Source organism: Microdochium trichocladiopsis, assembly GCF_020744255.1.
Source record: "Microdochium trichocladiopsis strain MPI-CAGE-CH-0230 chromosome Unknown B0I36scaffold_15, whole genome shotgun sequence".
NCBI lineage: Eukaryota > Fungi > Ascomycota > Sordariomycetes > Xylariales > Microdochiaceae > Microdochium > Microdochium trichocladiopsis.
The window spans coordinates 933,793-946,968 of record NW_025763558.1 but is presented as its reverse complement, the minus strand read 5'-3'; the positions used below and the strand labels follow the sequence as shown (position 1 = coordinate 946,968).

Genomic DNA, 13,176 nt, shown 5'->3' with positions numbered 1-13,176 from the left:
GCGAACTGAATGATGGTGCGGAGGCGACGTGCTGCCCACACAGGAACAGATGCTTATCCTAGTCATGATGATATAGAGTGGTCTTATTGCAAATCGCGTGTTTAGCCACGGCGAAGCTCTGACGCTCGGCCTGGTTCGGCTCGTAGTAGGTTGAGCGGTGGTAGGCTTGACGCTTCTGAGGTTGTCGAACTGGCCGGATTTGCGGCCAGTGGCGAGTAGGACAGTTTTGTGTTTCTGCAAAGGTTCCACCAGTTAAGCATAGTAGGGCAGGAGGGTGTGCAAGGAGCCTGATACGCCAGGTACGGTTCTAAGGCCTACAGCTGCCTGGGGAAGGCGAGGGTAATTGTCAGGTACAATCATGCGGTTCAAGGCTCTCCAGTCAATGACCGTGAGGCCCTGCTCCTTGCCGTGCACGGTTCGCCACAGCACGAAGACGAGGTGTGCAAATGTAGATACTTCGTCCACCCATTCCACGCAGCCTTGATTGTGCAATCCATCAATGGTAACGTTAAGATTGGTCTCATCCTAACGGCTGACTGGGTATCGCTGTGAATTGAGCTTATGCTTGTGCCAGCCGTCGACGAGCGGCATCTTCAATGTTTGTTCGATTGGGACGTCGACGGTGCCGTGGTCAATCCAACCCTTACCCTGGGGAAATTGGTGGCCAGGTTGGCGAGGTTGTCCGCAAAGGAGGCCGATTCGGTGTAGACATGGATGCTGTCGTTAAGAACGCGTTCGGACAGATCGACGGGTTTCTTGATCCCCAAAGCGGAATCGGGTTCTGCGACGCGTAATGATCTGTCCCAGGAATAAAATAACCTATAACCTGTAAGCTGAAAGCCGTCGTAGCTAACTAGTCATACGGGTAGAACAGAAATACACCTGGCATATTGTCTTCCCCTTCGATCAGACACTACATTTGTTATTAAGGACAGTTAATAGCCACCCGCCCCAGGCAGATTACCGTTGCCTGGCGACGGCGATACGATACAAGACCCTGGTGGCCAGGTTGAAGCCCATGGTTCGGAACCTAATGACTTGGCAACAGGGAATGCCCTGTCAGACACACTTGCCCTCGCTTAGAAAAACGGCCAGATAGCTGTCGATGATCCCTCCTGCGGGGCAGGAAGACAAAGTCCGTGGCACGCCCTTGGCGAAAAGGCACGCACATATGGGTACCACCCTTCTGGACAGACACCAATTACAGATTTGGAGGCGCAGCACTCGCAGTGTTTTGGGCCGGTGGAGTTGAAGATGGGCCCAAACGGCGAGCTATAATTAAGCTGCCGTTTAATCTGGTCGTGTACCTTCGGGCTATAATGTGAGTGAAGCGCCTGTTACCGGGGGTAGCAGCAGAAGCTATTAGGGATGGCAGAAGTGCTCATATTGTGGCGCCTCAGGCGCGCGGTGCTGCATGGCGGTTGATATAGCTGTGATGCGCCCGGATTATTTGCCTATATACATGGACAAGCCTTATTGTGGCTCCATATCTCATTGATCCTCCACCCCTGACGCCCTCTATCTCGCCTAATTGGGGCCAATGGCCAGCATGGCTGTGAAGTACAGCAGCAGAGTCCTGTTTGGCTGTGCACTAACCTTGTCCGTGAGCTCGCGGTAAGAGAGCGTGTGGAATGCATTGGCACGACCCTCCATATTGGACAGGCGGCCCACCAGACATGACTGGATTGTGCATTCTTGATCATAGGTAGGGAGTATTTAGGCTGAGAGTGGATCGAAACTTGCAGGAAAAGGGCCTGCTATGAGACTGATCTGCTATGCGCAAAAGCCTTTCGTAGGACCACGACATGCCACTTGAGCATACATGATCTGATTCAGTGATTAGAGGGACTCGCTTTGTATCGCGAGCAAATCGGTACCGGCGTCGCGATCGATGTTGATGGCAATACAAAAGTCCATAAACCGGCCGACCACGGCATGTACGGTGTAGATGTTGCGCTGAAGCAGGGCGGCCAGATATGCGCCTGCCATCCCACCTGCGCCCTCGCGGGAGAGCCTCCCCTGGAATCGTTCAGGACGATGCGAAGAGCGCACCACAGCGACTATCCAGGCCGATAGATAATGGTGCAGCTATAGCACTCGAATAGTCATTCATCAAAGATTATGTTTTCGTGTTAGTACTGTTATTTCGTTGTATTCAGAGACAATCTACAAATTCCCGACAGGGATCTGAGTCACGTCCTCACATAGAAGTAGATGAATCTTACGCCGATAACTAAACATAAAGGCTAACAACTAGCCCTAATCAAGTAAAGGAGTAGCAAACGATGAACGGGAATGTCAAATGTGGCTGTAGCGAGGCCTGATGGTACAATGCAAAGGTTGTGAAAAGATAGTTCCATGAGCCATTTTCCCCACAGGATGTCGAAGTGTACACTGGCGACACTGTATATGTGGCGCGTATTAGACCCTGAAAGTTGACTAGATTCCGGGGTGGAATATAACAGTAGGCCCACCCGCCAAAGACTGTAATAGTAGGTGTCTAGGGTGAGTCAGAAACTAGGGCCAGAGCGTCCGATGTGCACATTCTCCATCAAACCCTTTGATGCTGCCCTTCACAAAGGCTGAGATGAGGAGGGCCGCCAGACTCAAGTACACAGCTGCATGCACCGCACTGAGTGCTATACAACCATCCTAAAATAACAACATCCAAATGCAACCGCGTCAGTCTTCTCCAGAAAGTGTGTGGCGTCCAGAAAGTGTGTGGCGTCCTTGCGCCGCGCTAATCTACGGCCTTGCAGCTGCCAATGTAACATTTAATAGCTCCGCTAAGGTGCAGCAGACGTGATTGCGGATACTTGACCGTAGGTAGGCAGTATTTGCGGGAAATCCGTAGCCGCGAGTGGACTGAAACTTGCAGGGAAAAGAACCTGCCATGAGACGGATCTGCTGGTTTGCACAACTTTGTTGCAGGACATGACGTGTCCTACACGGGAATGAGAGGGACATCGAGGTGTGCACGGTCATCCCGTATAACTTACCTCAATTATGGACTGGAATAAGACAGTAGGTGGGCGAAGGAAAGAAGGTAAGGTTGACCTCCGAGGATAAATGCTGAGAAGCAGTAGGGTTAGGCAGGATTGCGCTTCAGACGAGATATCCGTATGCGCTTCACATCATATGTCGCAGGGGACGAGGAAATTGTGAAGTGGTTGCTCGTACGTAAGCCATCAATGGCCCACCCAATTTGAACCTTACGCTTCCTTGCTCCTGCAGCCCAACCAGCAATTGGCTTCTGGCACCCACTGCTCCCGCGCGTGTCACACTTTTAGGAGGAGTGTGCAACTATCTGCGCACTCGCGCGTTTGGGGGGTTCTGATGGCTAATGCAACGGTGCACCATACAGTTCCGCAGGGCAGAAAGGCTAAGTCGTCATACGGATGGTACGGAATCGCAACGATCCAGGCAGGACACGATCAGCTCATGGTCACTACAGAGGAGCTGTAGATGACAACAGAGTACCCGTGCTTCGCCCCTTCGACCAGCCTTCCCGTCATTCAGGGGTCCGCACATCCCTGAACCCTCATGCAGACGCGGGGTCCATCACGGAAACAAGGCAGACAATGTCTGTTAGGCTGAATGCTTTGCCTGCTTCAGCCTCACCGCATCCTTGGTTTTCCCCTGCCTCGGTGCCCTCGTCTTCCCAAGCAGGAACCCATTCTCTCTATTGTGCTGCTCAGTAATTCAGATTCACCTTTGCCCGCAGCTGGCTGACGAGATGGCACAGTGGTCTGGTGGCGGAGCTCTCGCGAGAAACAAGCGCGCGCTCGATGCACCTCCGGCTCCTGAGAAGAAACGGCGAACGCGAGTGGAAACGCTCACCAGGGACAACTACAATATCGGCTGGGTCAGCGCGCTTCCGATACAGCTCGCTGCGAGTGTGGCTCTTCTCGACGACCGCCACGAGCCACTTCCGAAGCTAGATGGCGACAGCAACGCCTACTTTTACGGCACCATAGGCGGTCACAATGTCGTCATGGCGCACTTGCCGAACGATCTGCCTGGTTCTGGTAGTGCTGCTAATGTCGCCGCAAACATGTGTAGAAGCTTCAAGAACCTTCGGTTCTTACTTCTCGTTGAGATCGGCGGTGGCATTCCACGAACCGGCCACGATATCCGGCTTGGTGACGTGGTCGTCGGTCGCATGATGATTCAACATGAACTCGGCAAAGAGGATTCTGGCGACGGGCCAGAGGATACCGGCGTTCCATACATGCCGCCTCGGGACATCAAGACGACGCTGTCGGCAGTCAAGGTTCGCGCAGAAATGGGGCAAAATCCCCTACCTCGACTTCTTGACGAATTGGAGGAGCGCGGCCTGGTCAGCAACGAGTACTTCGATAGGAAGCGACTTGAGGACCACCTTTTCAAGGAAGACTATGACCATCCTGACGAGACGCAGGAGTGCGACAAATGCGATATTGCGCAACGCGTGCAGAGAATACCAAGGCAGAGCGTCAACCTGCAGATTCACTATGGCATGATCGCGTCGGGATCCCAGGTCATCAAGAACCCCAAGGTCCGGGACGACATAGGGAGACGCCACCAAGCGCTCTGTGTGGAGACGGAGGCCACCGGCCTGATACACAACTTTCCATTCTTGGCAATCTGTGGCATCTGCACCTATGCGGATTCCCACAAGAACGAGCGCTGGCAGAAATATGCTGCCATGACGGCGGCTTCGTACGGAATAGAATTCCTTCGAAATTGCCAACCCGTCAAGAACTAATCGAAGCCTGTGTCTACAATGCATACACGAGCATTTCGTCGTGTACGCGTATATGAGAAGGGTCCGTTACATAACCGGTCGACTTACTCTCCTCGGAGTTGCGAGCTGCCTGATAAAACATTGTTCGCACGCCTTGCTGTGGCAAACATGTAGCTCTCGCATTATGCAGGCGACTTCTAGCCTCCACGCAGTAAAGGGCTAGCACGGCTTAACACCTCGGCAGGAGGCCGCGGTAGACGTCGTGCCCCAGCTTCTACTCCACTAGCAATATCACGAGCTCCTTTGAGTCTTCATCCTTCGTCTTCTGTGACTACGATGCCCAGGTTGGCTGAGTGAGACGAGATGGGTGGATATCGATTTCAGTGCTTAACACGTGGAAATTGCACAGGTACGATACCGACCGATGATGGATGATAATCTTGCCCCTTGAAAGTTCAAACCGCGTAGTGTAATACCAAGGCATCAGGGATGACAGGTTCGGCTTGGCTATGGCCAACTGGTTTCAGGCTATCCCGCAAATGCGACAGCCTTTCTCGGCGGACTGTCGGAGCGATCGTATTCTCGCGTGATGACGACGGGGTTCTATGTCGGTGAATTGATAGGGGGCGGGAACTGTTTTCTGCTGTGCAAGAGCCCCGAAGATGGTAGCACGGCACACTTGACAGATGCGGTTTTCCGGTGGTGCTGGAAGGTCGTGGTCTGTTGAAAGGGGCTCCACGATGCGTCCGGCAATGTGACGGAATAAGAGGAAGTTCAGGATCAGTGCGGCGCAACAGAAGGGGGACGCGAGCAGGAACGGTGCTGGCATCGAAGGAGCGAACGCCGTAGCGTAGCAAAGCACGACAGCGGTCACGCCGAGCTGCGGCTTCTCTAAGTAGCCGTCAAGAAGTTACGGCGCTGACAACGAGGTGAACGAGCCAGCCCAGGCCGTGTGTTAGGAGTGAAGGACAACAAAGATGTCGATGTAAATTAGGGGCAGGATGAGGGTGAAAAGTCTTAACGCCCATAACTCAGGGAATAGAGCAGTGCACTGAAAGCCAGACCGAAGAACCAACCCACTCTGGTGGGACGGGCGAGGCTGAAACGGCCGACACTGAGTTGGGGAGCATCATCGCCCTGGAAGATCAAGCGAACCAGTGAGGGCACTCCACGAAATAGGCCCCAGCTGGGCAATAGATCGCAAAAGGCGTCAAAGTTGACCGGGACTTGCCCTATACGACGACAGCACCACTGATATGCTAACCACACACAGCCTAACGTAAGCAGCTGCGCACCTTGTACTGAGACATGAGTGCTGATCCGCAAAATCTCCCTTGCCCTCATCGGACGTAAGAGTAGGTGTTACAGTCCTTGTAATGTCTTCGGGGTAGTCTGGAAGACTTCCACAATAGACCATATTGTGTGAAGAGTAAAGGCCAGACAAAGCAGCTTCCAGCGCCAGCTTGAACTGGACTTGGATCGCTACAAGATTAGCCAGACATGAAAGATAAGATTGTTCATTTTCGGAGAACACCAGTCTCGGTGTAGTCAATGTTGATACCTGGGCAGGGGTGGAATGGGTGAGCGGGCCAGATTTGATCGTCGTTATTGCAAGGTTAATGACAAGCTTAGCTGGTCGACATGAATTCAGCTACGGTACAGATTGTGGAGGATGAACCGCTCTACCGGAGCCACGTCCTTATGAACAAGTTCCGCGACAAAGAGTGCAGTGACTCCAAAAAGGTTGATCGCAAGATAAAAGAGATCACAGAGAAGATCCGCGGAGGATCTCCACTGAAGCAAGCAGACGATTGGATCCGCAAGAAGTGGTACGACGGGCAAGACCCAGATCGTTCCCACGAAGAAACCGCAACTACCTCTCCATTCTCACTTTTTACTCGGCAGAAGGTCGAGATTCCAGATAAGACGACACATGTTAAGCTAAAATCAACCTTCGAACAACGCGAAAGCCCTAACGGTCAAATGAAAGAACCCAGACGAATCTTGATTCGAGGAAGAGCGGGGTCGGGAAAACCACCTTATGCAAGAAGATCATCCATAAATTCAAGCAAAAAGATGACCTCCCTGAGTGGAAAAGGTTAGGTGACCGTATCCTCTGGGTACCTCTACGAAACCTGAAGCTAGAAGAAAGACGCCGCGAACCTGGACACAACCTTACGAGTCGATTCCGGCACGAGTATTTCCAAAAGCCGGAAAACGGACCGGACTTCAGTTACGGCCAACAAGCCTTCAACGAAGACACAAAGGGAGAATCGTTTCAAACACTATTGACACACATGCAGAGCGGATTCGAGGGTTGTCTCGGCACATAACCACAAGAGGCAAGATGTTCTTGGTGCGACCATCCACACCACGGCTGTGAGGAAATAGAAGGGAATCTCAGAGCCATCGACCCCACCTTGTACTGGACTACAGTCAACGCGTTGATGGCTGGACAAAGGCGCTGACCTAAACCTGGCGCTGAAACGGGATGAGACGGTGTTCACACAACGGTCCAGTGGGCCTCTTTGCCAGATTCCATCTTCTCTCAGCATATGGAAAACTATGCTCTAGGCGCAGAGGTAGCTACACCAATTCGTCGAAGAGCGCGGGACAGCAGGACGGTCTGATACATATCTACTCTTGGTTGCCATTGAGGCTAGAGAAAGTTTCCACAATTCAGGCATCAGTAGCTCGCAGCTGACCCCTCAAAGTTAGTTTTCTGGTGGAAAGTATAGATAGACAGCAGCAATTCCACGTCACCCCATAGGCGAAACCTTGCCACCCTTCTTCCCGATCCATTGCGCAGCGTCAGCAAAGCTGTTTAGTTGTCACACAATGATGCCAAGCTCCTACGGGAGGTATAAGTTGCCTGGCGGAACATGTTCTCCATTTCCATGCGTGGCTCCTTGGGCTACTTTTTACTCATTGCTTCGACCTCCAAGATTCTATTTACGGAGTATTTGCGCAAATAGTCAACGGCGGACGGAACTGTTACAAGCTCTTCATGGAACATCATTCAACCCAGAAGCGGCTACTCCATGCACAACAGGCTTGCAAGCAATCATCGCGCTCGTGCTAGAATTCTTGACGGTTCACGAGGCTATCGACATTCTCTCCGAGTTCCGCGGACCTAGGTGGAGATTGAATGCACAAGTACTCTGGAGCGGCATGAGAGAAGAAGTGGCACAGGCATGGGCAAATCGGCACGGACTTCGCACTCTGACGAAAGCAATGGGTCGCCTCAGAAATCCTCGTCACGATTCTTGCCTGAGACGACCGAAGTCGAACGCGGGATGGACTGCTTACATAAAGGGTGCCTCTGCGCTCTTCGCATGGTGCATTGCTCAAGAAGGGCATGTCATAATCCTCACGCCACCACCAAACCAGCGGTTCCACCCGTCAAACCTCACGAGCTTTCAACGTATCGAGGGCCCTGTTCTTGCAGGGTGCTACGGAGTGCCATTGGTCAAGAGAATCGATATATGCCATCCCCAGGTAGATAACGCACACGAATCGTCATACCAATTGTGGCTAAAAGACAGGGTTGGGTCTTGGCTTGCAGACTTCTACGATAGTCCCTACAGAGGTGAGCCGTTCCGACGAATCAATGGCTGGGCACCTATCGAGGTCTGTGGTCTCCAACCGCCTTCGAAACTTGGACTCGCCTCGATAACAGAGGTCAGAATCGATATGACCGTAACAGGGATGCCAATTAGGAACTCGAGTAGGACAGCGATTCCTTTCGGAAATGCCAGAGACAGCGAACTTCGTCAGCTCAGTGGTTCTCGTTCAGCGGAGGAGTCGCAAGTACATTTGGACATTCGTAAGGCATTTGTGACAACAAACTTGGTTATGAGGGCTGACGAGGTTTATTGAAGCACGGCGACCCGCCGCGCTCGCATAAAAAGCAATTACGGCGACACCAGGGACAACCGTACTATCGTCCAAATTCCAGAAGAAGGCACAATCTATGAAAGGGAAAAAGAACAGAACACGGGTTTTGGGCCGCAGACATAACAGAAGGAGACGAATGGGAATAGATAGTGAGACTTATCAATTGCCCGTGAGAGTCGGAGGGAGCATATTATGTACCTATTAATTGGCGTCCAAAGCTCCACAATGTACTTCAAGAATCCTCGGTGTGTCTGAATCACGTAACATTTTGCCGGACGCTGGTGTTCTCGCGCGCTTCCCGAACCTTGCCGTGCTTACCACTTACTTGACCCACTAACACCACAGATCAACGCGATGTTCCGAAACGAAGCTAGCCAAATGTTGTGGGGAGGTCAGGCGGATTTGCCTCCGTGGCGCACTGCTTTCACGAGCAGGGGGTTTCTTCGTAACCTTTAAGCACACTCCATACTCCTGGTTAAGCTGACGCCCTTGCTTACTGTATCATAAACATTATGCTGGAAGGCCATGGTGTGAATCACGTCCATGAGTTTCAACCTTGACAGCGAGAGGGCGATACTGGCAACTATGAAGGGACTGCTCGTTTGGATGACTCGGCAAACGGGAATCATCAGCTTGTCGTTGAAGGAAGAATGAGACCGAAAGCTGCTAAGGCCTCCGAATAGCGTGATGACCCTGTGGAGCCAACAGATTACCTCTCTCAACTGGGATTCCAGGTTCCAGGTCCACAAGCATAGCCCAATTCTCATTTTCACTTCCCTTCATTCTGTGCGCCGCACAGTGATCTATCCAGCACACTCCTCGATGATGCCTCGGAGTGCTCTCAAGGGAAGGTCCCCTCCATAGAGCCTGAATGCTAGCGTAAAACATCACTTGGTCTCGAAGTCGGTAAAACTCTGCGGTATGCCTAAAACATGGCCAAATACAGGTACTTTCCATGACGAACCAGGCAATATACATCTCTTTGGCGCAGCGTCTTGTAAACTCCATGAGTCCTGAACGAACGGAGATCCGGTAGACTACCCGCCCCCACTCCCATCCTGCTCCGGGACTCTCATCTCCTCTCATTATGCCTCCATTAATCTGAGGTTTAGAGAACGCGGAGTGAGGAAAGAAGACGAGCAGTACATTCCACGTGTCACCTCCGTCTTGCGGACAAGCAAAAAATACCCCTCGGTCGCCCTCCTCCTGGGAAGGACGGTTTGTATTACACTAATCCAGTCAGTCATTTGCTCATCTCACTGATAAGAAATTCATACCATCAAAGCAATAGTCAGTGATCTCTGGACGGCCCAAACCAACTTTTAGCCCCCATAATATTCTTGCCCCAGTTAGCGCTATCAACCCGGGCTCAACACTCACTGATGCACTATCGAGTGAGGAAGGATAGCAAGTACTGCCCGTCAAATAGGTAAGTTCGCGGCTCAGAGATCGCTGGCCTCCAGAATTTCTGCCGGGAGGAATGTAGGGGCGGAACATTTCCGAGTGTGCTTATCAGCAATGTAATCACAGTGTGCAGTGGGATTTTCCCACCTGAGAAGTTGGGAATACCCTCGTCGCCGGTGCTCTGCAATGTTGACTGGGGCGAACCCTGCCCAAGGTCAAGATGTTGAGCGGCCAGAGCTGGCGACAACGATACTTGTTCATGGATATTGGACGCAAATTAAGGTTGGAAAGCCATACACCGTTTCTTGCTTTAGCCAGAATTTGACTATGACACAGCACCACGTTCCTAAACACGACCTTAGTCAAATGACAAGCTTTATTCGAAGACCAAATTCACAGTCAAAGACTGTACTTCAATCATAAATACCGCGGCGTGCCCTTTGAAAGTCGAGTATGGCCGACATCTTTTCTCTCTCCTCTGCCACTCCCTGGGTAAACAGGGCTGCGCTACCTAGCACCAGTCCCATACCTACGAAAATAGGGAAGATAGGGAGAATGCCATTCATAATGTTCATTACAATGTTTCTCGCGAGCAGTGCGGTCAATGTCCTTGCTCTTGTGCCGTCGCCAACGCGGCAAGGTAATGCTTGCCCAGCATCCTATTGCGCTGTGGAGTCGCAGTTCCATCCCATCATGCTCCAGGGGATAACATGTGACGACTGGAAAATGGGCGGCAACGTTCCTGATTGGGCTGCACAACAATCCGGTTGGTTTCCTGTGATCAACACGACTAGCATAGAGATGCTTGCGCGCTACGCATCCAACCGGCCGCAGTCGCCGCAGTGGGATAAAGGACATGACCTGATCGACGCGCTGGATAGAGTGGAGCGCCTTAGTAAGGACTCGTTGTTATCCTGGAATGGTATCCTCTATGCAGCGCTGACAGGATTCTGGCGTACTTACCGGATACCGCTGGCTGTGCGTGTTGGTGAACTTGTGGAAAATCGGAGAGACTCGCTGCTGACCTCGTCTGAGGTTCTAGAGATGAGCGAATACTTGTATTTACAGGGAATGGGCTCATCCTATGTTCCATGGATGAATGGGACGGACCACAAGGTGCGTGATCTAGCGACACGCGTTAATTGTAGTGGCCTGCGCGAAGGAGGTCCATACAAGGGATTGCTGCATTCCGCTGCCGTGTTTCATATGCTAGACACGCATTGTACGCACGATCAGTGGCTTCTCGGCAGCATATTGCATAACATCAATAGAATTAGGTGGATCGCTTATGCGATGAAATGGTCTTACATAGAGCTGAAAGCGGACCTGATGAAAGAACGCTTATACATTATCGGGCAGGAAAGAGGGGCAGAAAATAGTTCGTCACGGTTACCAATACAAACAACGGCGGTATCAAGAAGCTCCCCAGTAGCTTAGATGTAAGGGCTACAGTACTAGGAACAGATAACATGGTCAAGTGATACCTATTTAATGCCAAGATTAAGCATGGAGGAAAGGTGAAACTGTGGCTTAGAAGTTATGACGTAACTTTAGTCTTGTACGACAGCGACCTTTTGGAATACAGAGAACTTCCCATCGCATGCCTATTCCGGATCAGTACCTTCTCCTTAACAGTACCGAAAGCAATACTTCTCTTTGATGCCTGTTCTAAAGGGTTAGTGTTGGTCGGGTGCATTTGCGGTCACGAAATCTGGGCTTGGTAAGAGGGCTGGCTTCACCGCCTTTGTTCGGAAGTATTTATGGATCTAGAAAATTTGGCCCAATCAAGTGTTACAAAAAGTCATGCCCCCCTAAGGGTCATGCCCGCGTATCAATTCGTCATGCCCCCCTATCAATTGCCAATACAAATGAATCTATACTATGGGAAATGGCTGTTGTGTAGTAGAGAATAGAGGAGCAGGATTGTCGGTGCTTAGACTTCCGCTAGCGGAATGTCGGACTACAGATGATCTCGTCGATCTCAGTAGGCCCCCCAGCAACCGTCCACCTCCCGTTGCCCCCGTCGCCAAAGGTCTGCTTGTTCAGGTTGACGCCTCGGTTGAGCAGCACGACTTGCCCGCCGTTTAATGCCTTGCAACGGAGCGCCTGATTGTCCACCCCAGGGCCAACGAAGAGCTCTACATGCGTGAAAATGCTACCAACCGATTGCCTCTGGTCTTTTCGACCCTCCGAGTCCGAGAAATCAAGCTGGCGCTCAAACTCCTGCGCACTGTTTGACAGAGCTACGCGGATATCATCACGCCGATCGAGCTCTGTCTTTCTCAGTGCTGGATCGCACGTGACGCGCAAGTTGGATGCTTTGACTGGCCCGCCAGGCTGAAGTTTCCAAGCTTTGCCAACTCCGAAGTTGAAGTCAATGCTACTGTCCCGCGTGACGATGATTCGGTTGTTGTTCCGGCCAGCATCACGAAGCTCGCATCGGAAGTCAGCCTGAAGGTCCGACGAGGCGGCTTGCTCTGCAGCTGCAGTAACCTGGATGCGGACTTTTCCAATGTGACCCCAGTCAGCACTAGGCTGCAGAGTCACAGGTTGCGTGGCAGAAAAGCCTTGAAGATAGAATATGTTGCCGTCGGTATTGATCAGGTCCACGGTGACTCCGCTGGTGGTCCTCAGGTGTTTATAATGATGTCTTGCAAAGACATTGGTTGGGACTACGGCCATGGCGGCGATGAAGGATGTTATATAATGCATGTTAGTTGTTGTAAAAGATTTTGGGATATGGTTGAGGCGCAGCAAAGATAAATACTAGTTGTAGGTGCTGGAGTAACCGTCTTCACAGTCGCCTACTTGCAGTCGTGATTTTCGATGACGACAAAAAAGGTGTGCTCAGCTCTAGACTTTATAGAGATTCAAGACAAAGAAACTAGTAGATGCAGAGGTGGAGCTCCTATAATTAGAAACCCTCTGAGCGCGCAAATTGTGACAAAGTTCTCGGCACCATGTAACAAACGGAATGTGATACAGGTTACCAAAACAGAAAGGACGATAGTTATGCTTTGACTCTTTCTCCAATATCGTCGGCGCAGTCATCCAATGGCGCGGCAGGCCTTTCCACGGATGCCACCTCCAACGCCTTGCCGACCGGCTTCTCGAACGCTTCCTCACAGGATGCGCCTGAACTCCCGCCC

General features: G+C 51.6%; 6 protein-coding genes across 6 annotated transcripts; 4 read left to right on the top strand and 2 right to left on the bottom strand.

Moving 5' to 3' along the window:
- Nucleotides 1-252: 252 nt before the first annotated feature.
- B0I36DRAFT_356362 (uncharacterized protein) lies at nt 253-1,653 on the bottom strand (the record flags this gene model as incomplete). The annotated part of the gene is made up of 4 exons (XM_046157616.1): nt 253-525; nt 648-853; nt 883-913; nt 1,597-1,653. 4 exons carry the CDS (start codon nt 1,651-1,653, stop codon nt 253-255), a joined length of 567 nt encoding a protein of 188 aa, XP_046004668.1.
- Nucleotides 1,654-3,736: 2,083 nt separating this feature from the next.
- Nucleotides 3,737-5,029, top strand: B0I36DRAFT_340865 (nucleoside phosphorylase domain-containing protein; the record flags this gene model as incomplete). The annotated part of the gene is made up of 1 exon (XM_046155974.1): nt 3,737-5,029. One exon carries the CDS (start codon nt 3,737-3,739, stop codon nt 4,745-4,747), a length of 1,011 nt encoding a protein of 336 aa, XP_046004667.1. The 3' UTR covers nt 4,748-5,029.
- A 1,338-nt stretch (nt 5,030-6,367) lies between these two features.
- Nucleotides 6,368-6,829, top strand: B0I36DRAFT_356360 (uncharacterized protein; the record flags this gene model as incomplete). Its single annotated transcript, XM_046157615.1, has 1 exon — nt 6,368-6,829. One exon carries the CDS (start codon nt 6,368-6,370, stop codon nt 6,827-6,829), a length of 462 nt encoding a protein of 153 aa, XP_046004666.1.
- A 984-nt stretch (nt 6,830-7,813) lies between these two features.
- On the top strand, nt 7,814-8,296 carry B0I36DRAFT_210348 (uncharacterized protein; the record flags this gene model as incomplete). Its single annotated transcript, XM_046148901.1, has 1 exon — nt 7,814-8,296. A coding segment is annotated over one exon (483 nt), but the record flags the coding sequence as incomplete, so codon positions are not given.
- A 2,335-nt stretch (nt 8,297-10,631) lies between these two features.
- B0I36DRAFT_356358 (uncharacterized protein) lies at nt 10,632-11,304 on the top strand (the record flags this gene model as incomplete). The annotated part of the gene is made up of 3 exons (XM_046157614.1): nt 10,632-10,667; nt 10,730-11,143; nt 11,299-11,304. The coding sequence occupies 3 exons, from the start codon at nt 10,632-10,634 to the stop codon at nt 11,302-11,304; spliced, it is 456 nt and encodes a 151-aa protein (XP_046004664.1).
- Nucleotides 11,305-11,971: 667 nt separating this feature from the next.
- Nucleotides 11,972-12,709, bottom strand: B0I36DRAFT_400407 (uncharacterized protein; the record flags this gene model as incomplete). The annotated part of the gene is made up of 1 exon (XM_046161672.1): nt 11,972-12,709. One exon carries the CDS (start codon nt 12,707-12,709, stop codon nt 11,972-11,974), a length of 738 nt encoding a protein of 245 aa, XP_046004663.1.
- Nucleotides 12,710-13,176: the final 467 nt, after the last annotated feature.